Consider the following 21,105-nt stretch of genomic DNA (forward strand, 5'->3'; position numbering starts at 1 on the left):
TACCTCCGATACATTGGTGGACGGCTGCATCTCCAATATGACTCTCACCTTATCCGGATCTGTCTTCAATCCCTCCTTATAGACTATGTGTCTGAGCAACCTTCCTTGCAGAACCATAAATCTGCACTTCTTCGGGTTCAGGGCTAGGCATGCACGTCGGCATCTTTCCATACACTCACCCAGAGTTGCTAGATGTTTGTCCTCGGCACTGAATATCGACCAGTCATCCAGAAATGCCTTGAAGTTTCCGATGGACATCTTGTCAAAGATGTGTAGTATGATCCGCTGGAATGTCGCAAGCGCATTGCACAGGCCGAACGGTGTTCGGTTATATGCGTATACTCCATCTTCTACGACAAATGTTGTCTTTAGTTTATCCTCCTCTACGATTGAAATTTGTTTGTATCCGGATAATCCATCCATGAATGAGTAGATCTCGTGTCTGGCTACCTCCTCCAAGATGCTGTCTGTAAATGGAATTGGAAACGGATCCTTGATGTTGACTGCATTTAGGCATATAAAATCGATGCATATCCGGATCTGGGTGGTGTCCTTCAATGAGATTACTATAGGCGACACCCATTCACTGGTCTGTACCTTGAAGATAATGTTGGCCTCCAGCATCCGGTTGATTTCCTTCGTAACTCGTGCCGCGTAGTTCTTGTTCATCATGCAGGGTTGCTTCCATACAGGTACTGCTCCTTCGATTAACGGGATGCGGTGCACACACAACTCCGGGGGTACTTCTTTTAGGTCCTTGTATGTCCATGCAAACACATCCTTATATTCCAAAAATATCTTGAATGTTGCCGCCTTCAATACTGGGTCCCAGTTATCTCCCACCAGTATGTTTTGTTGTTCGGCTTCGTCTCCCAAATTCATAGTTTGCAGCGTGGCTTCATTATATTTGATGGGTTCCCCCTCAATGAACGTATGAGTGGGTGTCAGATCAAGTGGTGCATCCCCTTCCTTTAACTCCGTGAATTCCCTTGGAAATTCTTTTGGGCTTCGTCCTTCCTCAATTGTCAAGACGTTGCAATTCTAGAACAGCTCGTAGTCCTCCATCTGCCAATGGTAGAGACCGCTCACCGAATCCAAGTTGTCGTTTGTTGATCCCCCTTCCAATCGCAGGACTCCCTCCTGATCTGGTTCCAGACATTGCCTTGCTTCATCCTCTTCACCTTTGGAGTCTGATGACAGAGCTTCTTCCCCGACCATTTGAGTGTGCAGATCAATGACGAATTTCCGCCCTTTGCTTTCAAGTGATAAGGTATTCATCTTCCAATTGTGTTTCACCTTGGCTTGTATCAGCCAACCCTGGCCCAGAATAGCATCATATCCTTTTTGCTTCAGTGGAATCACGACAAAGTCGAGCAAGAACAACTGTGTTCCGATAGTAACTGGTTGTGCTGTTAGGACTCCCAATGGTTTGATTCCATGTTGATCAGTCGTTAGCAGCTAGAATGTAGGTGGCCATAATGTTGGCTGTCCCAACCTTTTCTAGGTATCTCTGGTAGCATGTTGACACTAGAGCCTTCGTCCACAATCGTGTCCATCAGCACGGTCCTGAGAATGCCCATTTCGACAACTGCCGGATGGTGTTCAGATGAAAGTGCTAATAGCATCGGATCTTCCGTAGTTGCGCAACCTTCCTTCTCCCTTCTTTGCTCAGCTAGTTGCTTAGCAATTGGAGCTATATTCGTGAGTGCTGTACGCAGTTGAGTAATAGTGAGCAACAAATCATTTATCCTGATGGGTACCTTAGTTTGTAAAATTTGCCGTACGATGTTTTGTTCTGCGCAGTTCCGTGCAGAGGTACTAGTCGTGTCCTTCAGGCGTGTCGTCTCTGCCTGCATTGCTTTCTGGATCTCTACCTACGCTTCCTCTAGTCTCTTCTTTTCCTCCGTTGGGTTAGGGTATACTTTCGCTTGCTTCTGAGTGATTGCCAGAACTTGTTCTTCGTCCGTCCCGATGGTGATCAAGTTTACTCCCGACTTCGGGCACTTAGCATCTTCATGATCGCTGGGTCTGCACCATCTGCATAACAATTTTGGTGTGTTCGCCATTGTGCACTCTTGGGCGAAGTGGTCCCACAAATTGCATGCGCGGCATTGAACTATCGGCCGACCGTTTGCATCATACTGAATTCGACTCCTCCCGCCATTATTGTTGTTGCCACTGTTGTTGTTGTTGTTGCTATTTTGACCGCGTCGATTATTTCTGTATCCTCCCGACGTGGCACCCTTCGTACTGGTGTTTCTGCTTCCTCTTGAAGCAGACGCCTCTTGCTTAAAGAACATTTGCTGCGGTGCTCTTGTTTTCAGGTTGAAAGGGCATTCCTTTATCGAATGTCCCATAATCTGGCAAATCTCACAAAATTGACCTTTCGGGCAAGATCCCTTCATATGGCCTTCTTTCTTGCACTCCGTGCACCATAGCTCATTGCCCTTAGTCTCCTTGTGCATGTTCTTGAACTCTTTCATCATCCCAATCATGTCCTTTTGGAGGGCGCGAACCTTCTTGCTGCTGCCTTCATCATTGCTGCTATCTTCTTCTGAAGGTGCGTTGTCATCTGAATCAGATGAACTATTCTCCTTCTTTTTGGTCTTCTGTTCACTTTCTCGATTCATTGCCTGGTTGTACGCTTCAGTGTATGTTGATGGTGGCACGATCTTCATCTTCTTTCGCAGCTTCGGGTGAAGGCCTTCAATGAACCATCGTTTCTAAAGCCCATCAATTGGCTTATTCTCCATTTTATTGATCAGGTCCTTCAACCGCCTGGCCAAGACTCAAACTGTTTCATTCTTCTCTTGCTTAGTATTGAATATCTTCGCTACAATCTCATTATCGTTGCGCAGTAGTTGAAATTCTGCGATAAACTCCTTTTTAATGGTATCCCAACTGTTTAACTTTTGTGGATCTGTATCGGTGAACCAATCAATCGCAACACCTCGTAGGGTAGCCCAAAATTGTCGGACCCATTCATTTGTATCTGTTATGCCATTCGCCCTCCAGATTGTTTCACATGTTTTATAATGTCGAATCGGATCGGTGGTTTCATCACCATCAAATTTAGGCAACTTTTCTTTTGGTCCTGCCATTATTTGTGGGTTTTGTTGTGTACCTGCGTTGTTTTGCACTCCCACACTGTTTTGCACACCCACGTTGTTCTAAATACCTGCGTTGTTTTGCACACCCGTGCTGTTTTCAACATTCGCTTTGGTGAAGAAGCGTTTTCGTCAACTGAAGCTATTTGTTCCGGAAGTATATCTTGGACAAAGAGTTCACTCCACGCTCATGCTCCCTCGGCACTTCGAGCCGTGTGAGTCGATCCCCTTCCATCTGGATTCTCTTCCCTTGGCGTATGCAAGTTTAGAAACTCCTCCCTTGCTTCTTCCACCAAATCGAGCAGCTATCGAGTCTCTTCCAACAATTTTTCAGTGCTTCTGTATCCGTCGGTAACTTGCTGAAATCTCCGTCTGCGTTCAGCTTGTTGTGCCAAAATTAAATTTTCCTACACGGCGTGTATTTTGTCTTTTTCCTTCAGCTTATTCTTGTTCAACTGATTTGGCATTTAGTCTTCATTTGCCTGCCTTTGTACCAGGTCCATCGGGCAACGATGCCAAATGTTTACCGTACTGGGTAAAGAAATCAATGCATATAGACAATAGATGAGAACAACAGAACTTCTTCCTTTATTCGCATATGCCAAAACATTACATTATGCTTGATAAGATGATTACAATGCTTCCCGAAGGGGGTATATAAATACTCACCGAAGGACCTTTTGGAAGGTTCTCGAAGAAACCCGTCGGGCACAAGTCGGCTACATAACAAATAATTCATACTAACCTACCCATCAGCTCATTTACATTATTTACCAACTACACCCATTATTTCCCAAATGCTTCTGACAATGAGAAGGATACTTTGCGGTAACTGTGGTTGGGTTCGGCTCTTTTAATATGAATATCGCTGGTAACTATTGATGCCAAATAAATATAAACTTTTGTTTAGTGGATATTATATTTTTGAGTATTATAATTTTGTTAACAGACAAGGAATATATTTCGACTTCGAAACAAGCTATTGATCCTTCTTAATTTTTCCCTTTCGAATCTCATAGATTGATTGGCAGGAGAACTTGCTCTGGTGCCATGTTTTTTATGCGCTTGTTTAACCATGGGCAATGATTTTCCCTCCCTACCTCCAACAATACATGATTGTCTCCTGTGAGCACTGCTTCTTCTCAATTAGTAGATTGTATGTATTCATTTCGTATCTGAGAGAGGAAGATGCATTCTTCCTTTGTACCAATCAGAGGTGCTCCTTCACCAAGGACGTGACTTTTCCAAGATGGCCAAATATATAAAGCACAAACCACTGTCATTTTTTCTTTTGCTGTCCAATTATAAAGCTTTCTTTTCTGATTTCATCTTCTTGTTTAAAACTGAGTTTCCACATTGCCAAAAGGGGTCTCTATTACTAAATGTACGTTTATTTTCAAAAGGCCATGACTGTCAATGAAAAAGCATGACTCTTTAATTAGCATTGGCAAAACTTAACTACTTTTAGCCTATAAAAGGTGCTTCCATATGAACTTACATGCTCTTTGGTGAAACTTATGTTCTATTTTTAATAGGCATGCACTTACATGTGCAGATGCATGTTTCCAAAACTTTAATTTGTGATCACCTTTATTTGATGTGTGCTAGATAACTGCAACCTTTTGACTTTGAAAATTCATCTTCACAATCAAAGACATGCACTTAGCATATGAAATAGCGAATTTCATCTTTTGGAAAAATTTGCTCCGTTGTTATGAGGTGCAAGACGCAATGGTTGCCAAGAGGAATACAATTGTCAACTAGGCGATGCTTATAGCTACCCAGTGTTAACAAACACTTCATACGCAGTCAAAAAACCAATATTATTGAAACATAATAATAACTACTATACACTAAATACACGATGAAGAATCAAGTTGAGTGCCATTCAAATGATGACAAACCTAACAAAAGGTAGTACGAAAGTTGAGTATGGGTACAATAAATACCTAAGTTACTGGATTCGTGCATCTGCCTGTGGGCCGAATCTGAGTTTGCATCAGGCTTAAATTTGTGAACTGGTACATACCAGATTCTTGCAGGGTATGCAAATGACCATGTGGATTTGCGGTCCATGAATCCAGACAGATCCACGGGGTCATTTATGGACTCTGCTCGGATCTGACATGGAGCTGGGGTGAATCTGCACGGATCCGGGCAAATCCAACGTGGACCTAGGTGAATCTGCATGGACCCACAGACCAAGTAAGTCTATAAGTATTTTCATGAATTCGATATGATGATTTTCTTTTGAATCATAATGTTTATTTTTGACATTTAGCATTGATCAATGGTCAAGCATTGTAGATTCATAGTATGAAATGATTTAGTTTTACAATTATGTATATTTCTCTTATTGTTTGAATATACACACACACTCATGAATCATAATGGGATTTTTTTCACGAATCGACTAATCCGATCCTCGGATGCGAATCTGTCCGCAAGCCTGAATCGAGAACTTCGATAAATACTGATAGAGCAATAGCATTTAGTAAGTTTAACAGGAAATTCTTCTTACTGGATTCAGAATGCTTTCTACATTCCAAATTGCATTTTGACACATCTCCACCATTTGAATTATGGATCAATGGAACGTGGCAAATTTCCACATTAGCTTAAAATCTCACAAAATCATATTACTGACCAGACTCTGATAATAATAGATCTATTTTAATGACTGGTAAACTATCTTTCAAGTTTCAAAAGATGTGACATGATTACCAAGGATTTTATCAGCTCATCCTGCAATGAGGGTATGAAAACAGTCTATTCGAACCTATCAAATTGCTACATCGTTAACCTACGGTATGCATAGAGACACGTTGCTGACTTGTGGGTAGCATAAACCTTAATTAAGCTATTAGATCATTTATACAGTCATGTATAGGTAGTTAGGTTTTCCTAGGTGGCATCCATCACATAAGTATGGTATATATAGGAGGCAGTGGTTATTTTCATATCATATGGTGTATTCTTTTCTTATTGAAGACTACTGTAGATAAGCCCCTCAAAGTGACTTTTATTATCAATTATTTGCTTCATATTTCCTATTATTCTCTTCTCTTGTGCAAGTGATTTCATTACACGTGTTTGCTGGTAAAATAGTAAAATTACAAAAAAATGCCTTGTATAAGAATATTTAAGACATCATTTAAGGTCTTGCAGATCTGAAACAAGAGGAAACAAAATTAACCTAGACAATAGCTGATAATCAGAAAACAAAGAGAATTTGTGGAGCCAATAACCAAGAATTCTTAAATTCGCAGAACGAAAATAAAACACAAAGTTCTTTAGAAGAAATTATCACATAGACCTAAATCGACAAGAAACAAAGTTAACCTAGAAGATAGCAAGAAAAAAAAGAAAGACTTCATGGTGCCAAAATTTAAGATTTCTAAGATTGGCAAAATGCAAATGAAACACAATATCCTTTTGTAGGAGTGCATTCAAGCAGAACTGTAATGCCCCCACTACTAGGGTCAGCAAAATAATTGTTAGAATCATAATAATAACAAAACTAATTATATTATTTTACCTTCTATCCTAACCCCAACCTTAAAGATGTCTTTAGATTGGGTTTCCTAAACCTTAGTTATTCGACCGTCTTCTCCAAAGTGCATCCCTTAGGTTCACATATGCATATCTTGACATCGTTAGAATATTCTGGCCATTATCTAATTCTCATCTAAGCATTCATACAGGGTTACTCATCTCTTGCACTGGCACGATGGCCATTCATACAAGGATCTCGCTTCCTGTACTAGCACTATGAGGTTCCTTTTATTACTCATCTAGCCATTCATACAGGGTTGTACTAATGTCTTGCACTGACACCATAGCCATTCATACAAGGATTGTACTAACCTATCGCATTGGCACTATGTGATTCCATCTAGCCATTCATATAAGGACATCTTCAAACCCTACACTGACACAAAGCCATTCATATAGAGATGAATGTGGCCCCTATATTGGCACTGTAGAAGTTTAACCCATTACTTAGATCCATAAAGAAATATCTCATAACAATATACTAAATGTGGATTTAAATGAATATTTATTTCAGATATAATAATACATGTAAATACAAATATATATATAATTATCATATTCTTATATAATAATGTATATCAAATATTGAAGAGAGTATTTAACATAGTATACGTCATAACCTTACCTTAATAGAATCGAGTGGGGGCGATTGGTGTGTTTGCCTTTCTAGGTTGCTTTGTATATTGCACCTGCCAAGTGTACGTGGCTCTCCTCCTTTTGCAAATTCTAATAATTGTTTGATCCTTCCTTTAAACTTCACCCGATCCTTTAATTTTGTTGTTTCCTATCCTTGTGAACTCCTCTCAACCCGGGGATGGGTGCTATTTGCATCAGGTTTTGATCTCCATTCTCCTTTTTGCTGATGATGTGGTTCTCTTAGCCTCTTCTCTCGATAGCTTGTAGAGACTTTTGGATGGTCTGGCTTCTTTTTGTGATCAGCGACAGCTTGTGGTCAATTTATCAAAGACTCAGGTTATGGTCTTTAACTATTTAAAGACCTCTCATCTTCATTTCTTCTTTCAGGGTCATGAGGTTGAGATGACTTCCTCTTATATGTATCTCGGTGTGAAGTTTTTAGGGCCGCGCTTTAGCTTGACACCAGCTATTCAGTCTAGAGTTAATAAGGGCATGGGTTCTCTGGCTTTGCTAGAAAGATAGTGCTTCAGGTATCATTTCCAGGATATTTCGTCCAAGTTGTCCCTTTTTGATTCCTTGGTTCATCCGACAGTTCTCTATGGCTCGGTGGTGCGGAGGTCTTCTCTTATTGCTTTATTGCTTCTAATTGGGCTTCTATAGAGAGGGTTTAGACATTGATGTTACGATGTATCATTAGAGGCCACAAACTCATCCCTCATAGCATTGTTTTAGCCGAGTTTGGAGCTCATCCTCTCACACTTGCCACCATTTTTGACTTGATTTGGTTCCTTCATTGGCTTCGTGGTTTTATGGATTCGGGTGTTGACCGACACAGATACTCTCATTTGACATATTGTTCTTTGTTGAGATTTTGAGATCTGACACCTCTATTAGGTCTTGTTGTTGGTACACCCATGCTAGCTCTTTGTTGAGTTCGATTGGAATTGATATAGATCGTCTTCCTCCATACCAATTTTCACTTGATGGTTTTTGTCATCTTCTCCCCTCACGTCAGGATTTGAATGAGCATGTTAGATAGGATATTTACAGACAATACATTACCACTACCTGGAGTAATCCCTTGGGAGGTCTGCGACCTAGGATGGCCTTCTATGCTGAGCATTTTCTTGTGATTCAGGATGGTATTATTGTTCACCCTGCTTATCTCTATTGGCGCTGGAATCATGCCTTACATTTTTCTTTAGGCTCATTCAGAGTTGGTTCTCACTGCTTCAGGGCTCAGACTGATCACCATATGGATCGGGCTGATAGGGTTTGTCAGTTGTGTACTTTGGCAGAGGTTGAGACTAGGATCCACTTCATATTTCAATGTCCTCTTTACTATGAGATCAGAGGGTGATTTTACTGCCTTTTCAGAGAGTGTTCTTCTCTTTCGATGTTCTTCAACTATATTGATCAGCGATGTCTTGCACTTTATCTTTAGGAGGCCACCCATCTTCGAGAGATTACCCTATAGTCTTTTATACCTCAGGGGCGTACTTCGGACCAGCTCATTATTGCCTTTTTCTCTCCCTTGTCTCCTCCACAGGGTTTGAAAAGGCCTTCCAGTACTTCTCATTCTAGATCGGTTAGACACTACACCAGTCTCTTTGTAGCGATAGTTTTATAGCGGTTCTACATGGCATTCTAAGACTATGGATAGTTCATGGGTTTACCCGTCTATTACTGATTTCTTTGTGACAAGGAAGGACCATTAGTCCTTTCGTTGTCTTCTTTCTTGTTTTTTGTATTGCTTTCGTTTCTTCTTTGCCACCGTTTGGTGCTTCTGCTTTGGCCGGCTCTTCTGTTTGTATGCTCATTCCCATAAACCTTGTTGGTTTTTTGTGGATATTAATATTATCTTATCTTATCTTATCTATGCATGCATGTGGTGGGGTCCTTGCTTAGGTTACAGGTAAGTTAGGACTGTTCGCTCGGTCTCTTTTTATATTCGTCCCTCTTTATTCCTCCGATTTAGATCTTGTTTGTATACTTTGTCTAGCAATGGAAAGTCCAGTCCCTCCTACGCGATGTCTAGCTTTGGATCCACGCGGCGGTTTATCGATCTTGGCGCAAGGTGTACATTAGCAAGGATAAGGTGAATATGTAAACAATAAGTGTACAAAAGCACGATGCTCTCCTACTTGCTTCCTCACTCATTTTTATGAGTGGGTCCCAGTGGTCGTGTTTGTTCATTGGATTTAGTAATCTGAGGGGTCCTTTAATTACTTGGTTATTTTTTTAAATTTGTTTCGCCCTTTTTAAAAGTCTTATTCAATTTATCTATATTAGTTGGATAATTAATATTATATTGACATAGTTCATTTAATTACTTTGTCTGATATTTGATAAGGTATTATTATAGTTTATTTAATGGTTGTTCTATCACTTATGGATAATCATAAATTCATAATAATATGCATATGTTCTTGACTTATTAAATAATGTAATATATTATGTTAGAGACTCAAATTTGAGAATAGTATTTAGAATAATGTACATACATATGTATTTGAAGTATAATATATCGTTCAGACGTCAATTTGGGCTCATGCCAAGAACCAACACAACTATGCCATTAGTAGTCTTATCGAAGAACCTTGTGTTTCATTTTCTAATATAGAGAGAGTTTGAAGATTAAATGAGATTACATTGGTTTGAGTGCATCCCTTGAGAGTCAGGTCCTCCAAGACTTTATATAATTGGGTACGTGGGATCTGAAATCCAAAGTAGTGAACCATGTGCTCTCTATCAGGCGGACTACAGATAGGTATTTCTGGTTTTTGTAGTACTTGAAAATAGATCACACTGCTCTATATGATACATGAATTTTAGCAACTTTTAATCTAAGTTACCGATCTGGGTTCAGGGACGGATTCGGATATGAGAACTCAGCTGATGGATTCATGATTTTTTTTCATTATGGTTCGTATGGGCTAGCGTGTGTGATAACCCCAACCGGTTATAACTTTGTCAAAGACAAATTCTTTTCTAATTCACTTGTTTTGCAAGCAAGAGATGTATTGAATAGTTAAATTCCTTTGTTACCCCGAGTTTCTGGTACGGGGATGACTAGACAGGTTTTCGAGACAATAATTTTTTTTGGCGATTTTGGGGATGGGGGAGACAACAAATAGGGACGACTATATATATATATATATAGGGAAATTTTAAAATATAAATTGAAATTTGCAAATATACATGTCATTCATATGAAAGTAAGCACAAAGCATGTCATTTAAACATTATAGAACCATAACATACAACATTTGAATGCCATCTAGGAAATAATATCCGATTTTAGTACCTGATTGTCAAAATGCATATCAATATCAGTGAATATTAACAATATCATAATGTCATAATAATAAACATGATAAATCTTAAAATCAAAATCAAAATATGCGGAAAACTATACTCCCAAAGGCTAGAGGGCTGCCATAAAGTAATAAGTATTAATGTATCATAATCATGTTCATGTTCAACATAAAAAAAATAGAAAAATGAAGCAGACTGCTGCTCCTATTCTGCGTCTACCGCCATGGCATCAAAATCAGAGTCCTCACTATAATCCTCCACAAGAAGCGTAGTCTCATCTAATGGAACCCCAACCAATCCTAGTGCTGTGTCATCCTCATCTATCTGGGCCACATCCTCAGGTTCAATATCCCACCGCAAAGTTGGTGTCTGCTTATACTCTGGAGTGTAACGATTCGCAAATTGAAGAGCATGATGCGCTGTCACTAACTTCTTCGCTCTTTTAGAGGTAAGTTTGTTCCTCTTGATAGAGTTGATATACGAGTATGTGGACCAATTCCTCTCTACAGTTGAGGAACTAGCAACCTATGCAAGGAGGCGACTGACAAGTATTTTTAACTCAGGTGTATCTCTCCCATGCCAGGTCCACCATCCAATAGGATTTCTTTGTGCCAAAACATTTCTATCCAACCTTGCTTGTGGCTTACCCAAGTTTGGGCCACGAAGATTGGTGAAGGCAAGAAACTGTGCACGCAGAGTAGAGGCATCTTGAGTTGAATACATCTTATCAATTGCTCTTGTGAAGCCATGCAATAGCTTAGGATCAGCACACGGGAGGCCCCTTCCACCTAACTGTGCATACCATTTGGGATTTAGAGCAAAGGCTGCCATATGAAGTAAGGTATTCATCATGTTCCACCTCCGTGTCAGAATAGGCCTAATATGCTCCTCATAAAATCCCAATGTAGGATCCTTTGCTACAACAATTCTCTTCATCTTCCCCAACATTGTGTCAACAATCTCATAGATCTCTTCCAAACTAGGATTGTCAATATGAACATATCTAATGACATCTACAATGGGTGCTATGACAGAACAAATATATCTACAAGATGGAAACAAAAATTAAAATCAGAATTAGAATTTAAGAATTTTAAGACTGTTAGTAGGAAAATCATCAAGCAAAAGACTAATATTAAATTTAAAAATCAGCAACTTAGCTCATTGTGGACCACCAACTCTCATCAAGGATCCTTTGCTTCACTGCTTTTCCTTCAGAGGACTTAGAATTAGCTCAGCGTTCCCACTTTGGATTCACCACCATCAATTGAAGGGCCTCATACATCTCAATCATCCTCTCCATCAAGATGAAATATGTGGAATACGTATAGCAACAATTATAATTTATAATTAAAAGCATCACATGTAAGTTTGTAACCCTTATAAATATTTATTTTTAAATAACTTAAAGTTAAAACAAACTAAAAGTAAACTATAATTAAAATTGACATTCCTTGTCTCAGTTGGTTTGAGGAACTTCTTCTTAGAGAAGGACTTGAATAGAGCAAGTGAAGTGTGGTGGTTGCAAATAAATATTTGCACTTCTCTAGCTTCTAGCACCGCCTGTTTCACCCATTCAATCTTTCCTAAGTCCTTCAATGCATTGTTCAAGGAATGAACACAACAAGGGGTCCAAAAGATGTGCCTATAAGCACCCTCTATCATCATAGTAGTTGATTTGCACACAGGTGCAAAATTTGTGATAACCTATACAACACTAAACGACCCAATCTCCTCTATGGCATCTCTCAAAATGGTGAACTAGAATTCTGCATCCTTCTTCTTTCTTGAGCAATCTATGGCTTTCAAAAAATAAGAGCCAGCAGGGGATGTGACAATGATATTGATGATTGGCTGATGTCTAACATCGGTCCACTCATCCATCACAATAGAGCATCCTGTTCTAACCCAAGTGCGTTTCATATCCTCAAATAGCAAAGCAACCTTTGAGTACTCTTCATCTAGGATGTTGGTTCGTATCTTATGCTCACTAGGGGGTACAAATGAGGAATTCATACTTAATATATCTTTCACCATTTGTTTATAATAAGTGAAACGGGCTGCATGATATGGGATACCATTAGCAACAAAGAATCTACCAATGGATGCCTCACACGTTTCCTTTGCTTGTGCATTAAACATACTTTATACTGAGCCCTTCTCACCACTTCTCATCTTTCTCTTCCCTCTAGAATCAATAGGGTTGCCACTAGTACCAATGGTGGATGACATATGCCTAGATGATTGTGAGGTAATAGATGGTGATGTCACTATCAAATTGTGCCCCTCCATTTCAGCCTTTAAGTGCAATCTTTGGCATTCTAATTTTTATTCATTAGTCAAGTTAGGACAAAGTTTGACTCCGGGCATGAAAGACCTAAAAGGTGCGACTTCACCCTTATATAGCTGCCCCTAAAATCATCAAGACAAACATGGCAACCTCACACCCTCGTCCCTCTTGAATTCTTTTTATCTTTTGCCCTAGGTAAGACATATTGGAGAAGAGGTTTTTTCTATTGAAAGGACCCTTTGCAAAATTCTTCATAATGGTGGAAGGGCATTTAAATAAATCAGATTTAGGATCGGCTCTTTTTCTAATCCCACTACTAGCAACATCAACCCTAACCACATTTTCTTCCTCATCACTACTACTAATAGTACTTCCACTGTTGCTCATTGGGCTTTGTTTTGAGGTTTAAATATGAAATAGATATATAAGCTAAAACAATGAAAAATAAATTTCAAAAATTAGACTTTTTAAGCTGCAAATCTATTTTAAAAATCATAGATGGAAGCATAAAGAGTTCCATTCTTACTTGGTGCACAAAATTGAAGATCAATCCCTTGGTCAAGCTCTTGGAAGCAAAAATATCATCTCTTCTTCTTGCAAAATGAAAACTCCAGCCAGCTGCAACACAAAATGAAAACCAAACAAATGACAAAACAACTAAAATGTGGTGAGTTTAAACCTTTTAGGGCATTTTGAGGGGTGGGGCCCACTTGGGCGACCTAGTTGGGAGGCTTAAAAATGTTTTTTAATGTTCACTTTTTTAATTTTTTGCATACAAAAAAAGGGGGACGGTTGGCCATACCCGGTACGGTCAGGGGGCATCTACAAGGTATAGCCGGCCATCCCCCCTTTTTTCCCCAAGTGTCCCCAATTTTCGGAGACATCCCCTACAAATTTGCCTTTTTTGGGGATGGTTTGGGGATGTCCTCGTCTTGGAAACTTCTGCATTTTGGTCGGGTACGCATCCTTGGGGAACATAGCTAAATTCTGATTGCTTTCTAAATGCCAAACTTTAATAAATATGCTTGCAAAGAACTATAAAACATCTAACAATGAAGATGCAAATGTTTTTGTATAACATTGACTACAAATAGGAAAATATGCATCTACATCAATAAGACATTAGGGCAACAAATCTTGATATAAAACTCTGATATAAATAAGATTACAATAGATTTTAAAAAACCCCTACCAATGCCCTAAATATCTACTCTCAAACAATGCAAAATGTAGTAGATAAAAACCTGGAATTGTTCCAAAAATTTGAATTTTATTGTAGCAACGACATTGTAGCGACAACACTGTAGCAATATCCAACTTATTCCTTACTCCACAAATCTGGCCCTTTATGCAAATCAATGGGAGTGTCTGTTCCCAACAATCAATGTAGCAATTGTAGAAACCCTTGGCTCCACAAGTTATCTAGAAGAGTAGATGGCAACACATTCGATGATCAACAATGAGGCTGTCTGCCCTATTTATTCTTTTCCTTCAATAGATGGACCTCCTTCTAGAAGAAATAAGATAATATTTAATCCCTCCTAGAAGATTCTTTTAATTTATTTAATTAACTTTAGTCACTTTTAATTAAATTAATTAAATATTAAGTTGCCTTTTAATTTAAATTTATTTAATGACTTTATAAGAATTTAATTTAATCAATTTCCCCTTATTCCTTCACTTAGCCTTCGGAGAATGTAAAGGCTAAGAACTCAATTAAGAGGCTAAAATGATGGGGACATTATGGTGTGTGCGTGCGCGCGTGTGCATTATATATATATATACACACACAGACACACACACATACATACATACATATATACATACTTGTAAAACTTAATCATTTCAGAGTATTTATGATGCTTGATCATTTATTTGTGCCAAATGTCAAGACTCAAAGATAAACATTAAAAATTTAAATACTTGATCATTGATCTATGCTCATAGACTCTAAAGAAAATTGTCACATTGAATTACTGAATTACAAAATGAAAATTCAAAATATAGTACATTAAAATTTGAAACATGATTCAATGATCATGAATTAGGAAAGTGTTCATCACCAATATAATATACATTATCAAAAAAATCTGAATTAAAATAATAACAAAAAAATCATTTTAAAGTGAGTTTGGGCCTACTTTATTTCACTTTGGGCTGTGTGGCCATAGGGTCCGTACGGATCTGAATAGGATTTCCCCAGGTCTGGACGGGATCCCTCTGGGTCTGTGAATCCAAGCCCAGTTTGCACCCAGACCTGGTTCAAGGATCTAAGGTGCAAATCCAATAACATAACATAATTCATTTTGTTGGTTCATTCATTTCAAATGAGGCACAAATTAATCATTTCTATGTGTTTATTTATATTATTTGAATTTCCTCATTCGTAACAAGTCCAACCTGTAGCATCAAATAGGACAAAATATATTTAATCTCTTCTACTTTTAGCAATAAGAATGAAAGTTTAAGAACTGAAAGAAATGCACTGACTCCTGAGTAATTAAGGCCAATTAAAGTACTGAAATTTTGTAGCAAGTAGTGCTCTATAACTTATTTCCAAAAATCAAAGCATTAAATTTAAATTTTATTTTATAAAGGACTAAATTCTCTCTTTTGATTTGTGCATGTTTGGGTTTTATACATACATATAAATTAACAAGGTGAGTGAAATCCAAATATATTGTAGAGAGTTATGTTCTTGTTCTAACTCTGGTATTGTGTGCACATGCACTGTATAAGTCCATCCAGATCGGCAGTGGTGCAAACCTGGACGGACCCACATGTCCAAAATGGACCCTGGACGAATCTATCACGGACCGGTCCGTGAATCCAAACCTGATTCACACCCAAAGCCCGTTCCAGGGTCCAGGGTGCGAATCCAATATCATATCTATTAATTCTTTTTGTTGGTTCATTCATTTCAAATGAGGCACAAATTAATCATTTCTATCTGTTCATTATTTGAATTTCCTTATTTGTAACAAGTTCAACCTGTAGAATCAAATAGGACAATATATAAATAATCTCTTGTACTTTTAGCAATAAGAATGAAAATTTAAAAAATGAAAGCAATGTTACTGACTCCTGAGCACTCTAATGCCAATCAAAGTAACAAATTTTTGTAGCAAATAGTGCTCTGTAACTTATAAATAGAAATTATATGTATAATTATAACTTACAAAGGACTAAATTCTCTCTTTTAATTTGTGCATTGTTGGATTTTATACTATACCAAATCATAACACTTGTATTTGTTTGAGAAATAAATTACCAAGGTGAGTGAAATCCAAGTACATTGCAGAGAGTTATGTCCTTGTTCCAACTCTGGTTTTTGTGCGCACATGCACTCTATAAGTACCTAGATTTCTGAATATTCTTCATATGTCAGCCAAGAAAACCCTTGTATTATAAGATTAGCTAAGGGATGTTTCATTTCATAGTATATTCATTTGATTTTGCTTGCATGAAGGAAAAATTAATTTGCAATTCAATTTACAAGAAAAAATATAAAATCTATACAACTATTATGGAGAATTTGCCAAAGACAATTAATTTACTACGTAGATTCTCATTTATAGGTGTTTCTCAAGTGAATCTTGAATATTCTGAATATGTTTGTATAACTGTGGCTTATACGAAATATATGCAGGCAAAAATTGATAATGATAAGCCTGGTCTAGTAGCAATGTTGCAAAAAGTCTTACAGCTTTATGCTTCAAGGGTTCTCTCACAACGAAGCTATGCTAAGAAAGGTATTTAAATCAGACCAAATCTGAAAAAATACATATTTTACTCCATACACACACTTTTGCACATCCACTCATACACATAACAATGTATGCTATATTCTTAATTGTTTAATGAAAACAATACATTTTGGAATAGAATACTAGCATCTCTTTCTTATAAATACTCTCTTAAAACTCCATCCAGTTAGTATTCATTTTTGTTTTTGGTCATTGGTCTCCTGAAATTCGTAGTCATTTGTGGTTCTTCATCTTTGCTTGGGAACAACACAAGAATATTTTGTTGTAGACTATTAGTAACTAGCAATAGTTTCATTGACTGGTGCATGTCATTTCAGATTCAATACAGGCTTTCTCGTCAAAACTATTTGTCATGCATGTAACATTCCGTTGTTGAATGAGTCAATTTTTAGTCATCAAAATCATCTTGGTCCCGTATGAGCATTTTTCCTCCAATGCGTAGCACTCTCCTTAATACTTGGATCTTGAAGTGACTGAAGCTCAGCTTTGAAAGGATAGTCATTGAGAGGAGAACTTCCAAATAAATTCAAGAATCGGGCATGATGGGAACTAGGCTTTGGAAGGATAATGTTTTCTAAGATCCAACCTGCATTTATTCAAGAGGACATGACACATGTATTTATCTCTCAGCTATATAATTACAATCCACTCCTCAATGGTTCTAGACGAAGCTCCCTTTGGTTTCATATCAACTCGTGCTGAATTATTGAAAAAAAATGGAAATATATGATTGAGATTGCATAGCTTTTGAACTACCCCTTTTTTAATCACGATAACATTCTAAAAAAAGAGACCAAAGAATATCGATGCCTCTAAATCCTCCAAAAGCACTTACAAAAAGACCTTTTCTAGTTATTCTAGTTTTAAGAGAATTATAGTTGAAGATCTCAACCTCAACAATTACTTGGTTGACCCAAAACTTTTAAAAACTTGGAGAAAATTCAAAAAACTACATGCTTTTGTAATAAATACTCTTCAAAAACATACTAAAAAATATGTGAATAATTTTACCAATTTCCTTCATTTTTATTTAAAATTGGAGTTTAGTACACAACATAGACAATAATGCAATCCAAACTAGCAGCAAATATTGATATAGGACTCGAATGTTGTAAAAAATAAATGCAGATATAGAATGGGAGGTTAAAACAATAAACTAAACAAATGAAATACAAAGTCATGTGAGTATTTTGAAAAACTCAAGACCTATTTTTTCCTATGATTACTTGTTTATGGTTTCACTTTAAGAGTACTTTAGCTTTTTCAACTGTCGACCCAATATAAAATTTGTTTGTCGTCACTAAGAGTTCTCTCGTAAAGCAGAATAACATTTTCTTTTTTTAGTTGAGAAAAACACTTATCATTTTTTCGTTGGGGGCATTAAGGCCATTACACCATAGTAAGACGGGGACGCGTCCCCCCCCTTTTTTCTTGACGTCTCGGAGACTTCAACGCAATAGAGACTTAGGGACTCCGTCTCTCCGTCCCCAGCGGTGCCACTAGATTTCGCCACCTCCACCAAGGATGAGGGACATCTTGCTATTCACTATTTGCAGATTCAACTATTTATGTTTAATGTTCGATATTCCAATTCAATGCAATGTTCAAGTATTCACTCTTTTACATCTTAAATCCTATATTGCAATACATATTTTTATAACTAGCATTTTTAAGTACCATATGCATAGATATATTCATCCCTCTTGTCCCCCGTCACCGTCACCCTGCCATCCCCAAATTAAGGCCTCTCTGTCCCCCCGTCCCAAAAACTTGTTCCCTGGTTCTGCCGTCCCCTCGTCCCCCAGGGCGGTGTAACTATGCATTACACAAAAGGAAATTTGTGGTTGAGAGGGAGGGAATTACCCCCTCCTATTGTAGTCAAACTATATACAAGAAGTTTTACTCTTCTATTTATTTCACTTATCCTTTCTAGACAATAAAGAGGTACAAATAGATGTTGTAGGCGATGACTTTTAGGAAGACTTCCTCTACTAACATAATTTGAAGTTGTTTTGTTTTTCGAGAGAAAAAGCTTTAATACGACCTCTATTTTGACAAGAGAAACATTTATACCAAGCCTTCCATTTCTACTTTCTTGATCTACTTTCCTTCTTTTGAACAAATATTAACTAACTTGAGAACAGGCTTTTAAGATATATTTAACATATGTTGAAGCATTCTAGCTAAGGCATCCCCTCTTGACATTATTATCTAAACTCAAAAACTTGTGTGGATGATTGCCCATTTTGTTAAGAATTATTTTTTCCTATTATTATGCATAATCTAAGCCAAATAGTGTTTTCCCAACTTACAACTAGTAGGATGAAAATTAAGAACCCAACTCAAAGAAACATTTTCATATTGCAGCCATTCTTTTTTATATATTAGTAGCAGTAAAACAAGGGTGTTGTCCCATATTACAACTATCCAAAAAGATTATCAATAGATTACCATTGACAACACATTATCAATTAGTAGATAAGAACAAAATGACAACCTATACTTACCTCTATAAAAAAACAACCCAACGATTAGGAAAAAATAGATACCAATATCAAGAGTACTAATTAAACTATAAGAGTTCAGATACAAATAAAAATCTTTAAACTTTGCCATGCAGGGCTAACTAACCGAAAGACCAACCAAAAGTTTTCAAAATATAACTATCAAAGCAACAATTTAAACTAATGCCCAACAGACTGATAGAAAACCAAAAAATACCACAAAGCTACTAACAAGCATTAGGAATTCTTCACAGGAGTTATCTTGGACAACGACACCTTGGCCCATTCTTCATTCAGGGACTTTGAAAGGTTCCTTGTAGTTCTCGTCCTCCATCTTCTTACTGCCCTTCACTTGCTCCTGCAATAGGTAAAGAGTGGTTGTTGAGATTTGCATGACCTTAAGGGTGAAAGAGCTCACTTCCTAGAGTCTTCTCTTGAAACCTCCAACCTCATCCTTCAAGCTCTACAAACGTTCATTAAAACCTACAATATTAGTTCTACCATAAACCTTGGGAGCACTAGTCGTCACATCTATTGGGACCTCTTCCACAATAATTTTGTCGTTAATAGGTAGAGGAGAGAGAGGAGCCAATTTTTCATCAACATTAGGCTCAAGGGAAGGGGTATCATTTTTCAAGCTCTTAGAGACATGAATTATGAGTCAACATTATCAGATTTATCCTCATTGCTCTTAGTGTCATGCGATTCCTCAGAGCTCCACTCAACAATACATTTTTTTCCCTTTGCTCTTAGATTTGGCAACAATTTTGGTCGAGCAAAAGGGGTATTTGCCTCCTTTGTGATCTCAACATTGGAATTTAGTTGATAGGCGTTGATTTTAACCTACGATGAGGGGTATTGACCTCCTTCGTGATCTGAACATCGAAATCCACTTGATAGGTGTTAATTTTAACCTTTTATTTAGCTTAATATCTAGGTTATGGTTATTGAGTTTTTCCTTCTTGGACATATTGACAAACTCAACAGTGGGGGAAGTGTTCTAGGAGCCCTTTAGAGCTTTAAGACTTGGGGTTTTAAGGTAATGTTTCCTACCAGGATCAGTAGTTGGTAAATTGTTGGCTTTGGGTGAAGGGACAACTAAGGACGGGGAAGGGGTAGTATAGGAAGGCTAAACTGAAATAGTTTTAGGAGGGAGGAGCTCAAGATGAAACTTATCAAGATAGTGTATCAAGCCCTGGTGGAGGATTAGTGCAGTTCTTCCCACTATTTTCACCCTTAATAATTTTTTTTTACATTACTCCCTCAAGAGTGGAACAAATAGAAAGAAACAGAAATAAGGTCTCGATTGTGTAGGTTATTAAGAAGTGGCCAACGTGAGTCTTGGTCAGATTGAGTCATCGTCACTTCATGGAAGGATACGATTGAACTATCTAGGGACACATCTTTTATGTGAAAGACATATATAAGGCATTGATCAACATAGATGGAAAAAGAACTCTCATAGGGTGGTCAATAAGGATTATCTTCCTTGAATCATAACTTACACAATGAGAACAATACACAAATATATGTACACCACGCTTTCAGTACCAATCAAAGGAGTGGTTAGAGTTCCTACATGGATAAACAAGGAATTCAAACAAAGGATTGTATATCTTCATCGATCAATACAATACGAGGTGCATAGACCCTTTCCTATATCTTTACCATCTGACTGAAATGATGATGAAAAAGAAGATATGTGAGAAGTAGAAGGAATATCAGTGTTTCTCTTTTGGAGGAGAGCTGTCAAATTTGAAACCTGTTTGGCATAGCCATCTAACTTCTTCTCATAGAAACGTGTCTCATAATGATTAAGTTTATTACAATAAGTGCACTTTGGTATTTCTGTCTTTGGTTGACCCCCTTAGGAGGAGGTGGCCTTGATGAACTGTGAGTGCTAGAATCAATCTGAGACTCTCTAGAAT

General features: G+C 37.7%; 1 protein-coding gene across 4 annotated transcripts in view; it reads left to right on the forward strand.

Annotated features, from left to right (window-relative positions):
- LOC149555771 (uncharacterized) overlaps positions 1-21,105 on the forward strand; it is a 225,284-nt gene that overhangs the window by 141,168 nt on the left and 63,011 nt on the right. For all 4 annotated transcript variants that reach the window (XM_089829926.1, XM_089829929.1, XM_089829927.1 and 1 more), the window contains one exon: positions 16,556-16,658. In XM_089829926.1, the coding sequence (XP_089686052.1) occupies positions 16,556-16,658 (103 nt within the window). The remainder of the gene's footprint in view (positions 1-16,555; positions 16,659-21,105) is intronic.

The sequence above is a fragment of the Cupressus sempervirens genome, chromosome 5 (genome assembly GCF_028749045.1).
Source record: "Cupressus sempervirens isolate cs-2001-9-10 chromosome 5, ASM2874904v1, whole genome shotgun sequence".
Lineage (NCBI taxonomy): Eukaryota > Viridiplantae > Streptophyta > Pinopsida > Cupressales > Cupressaceae > Cupressus > Cupressus sempervirens.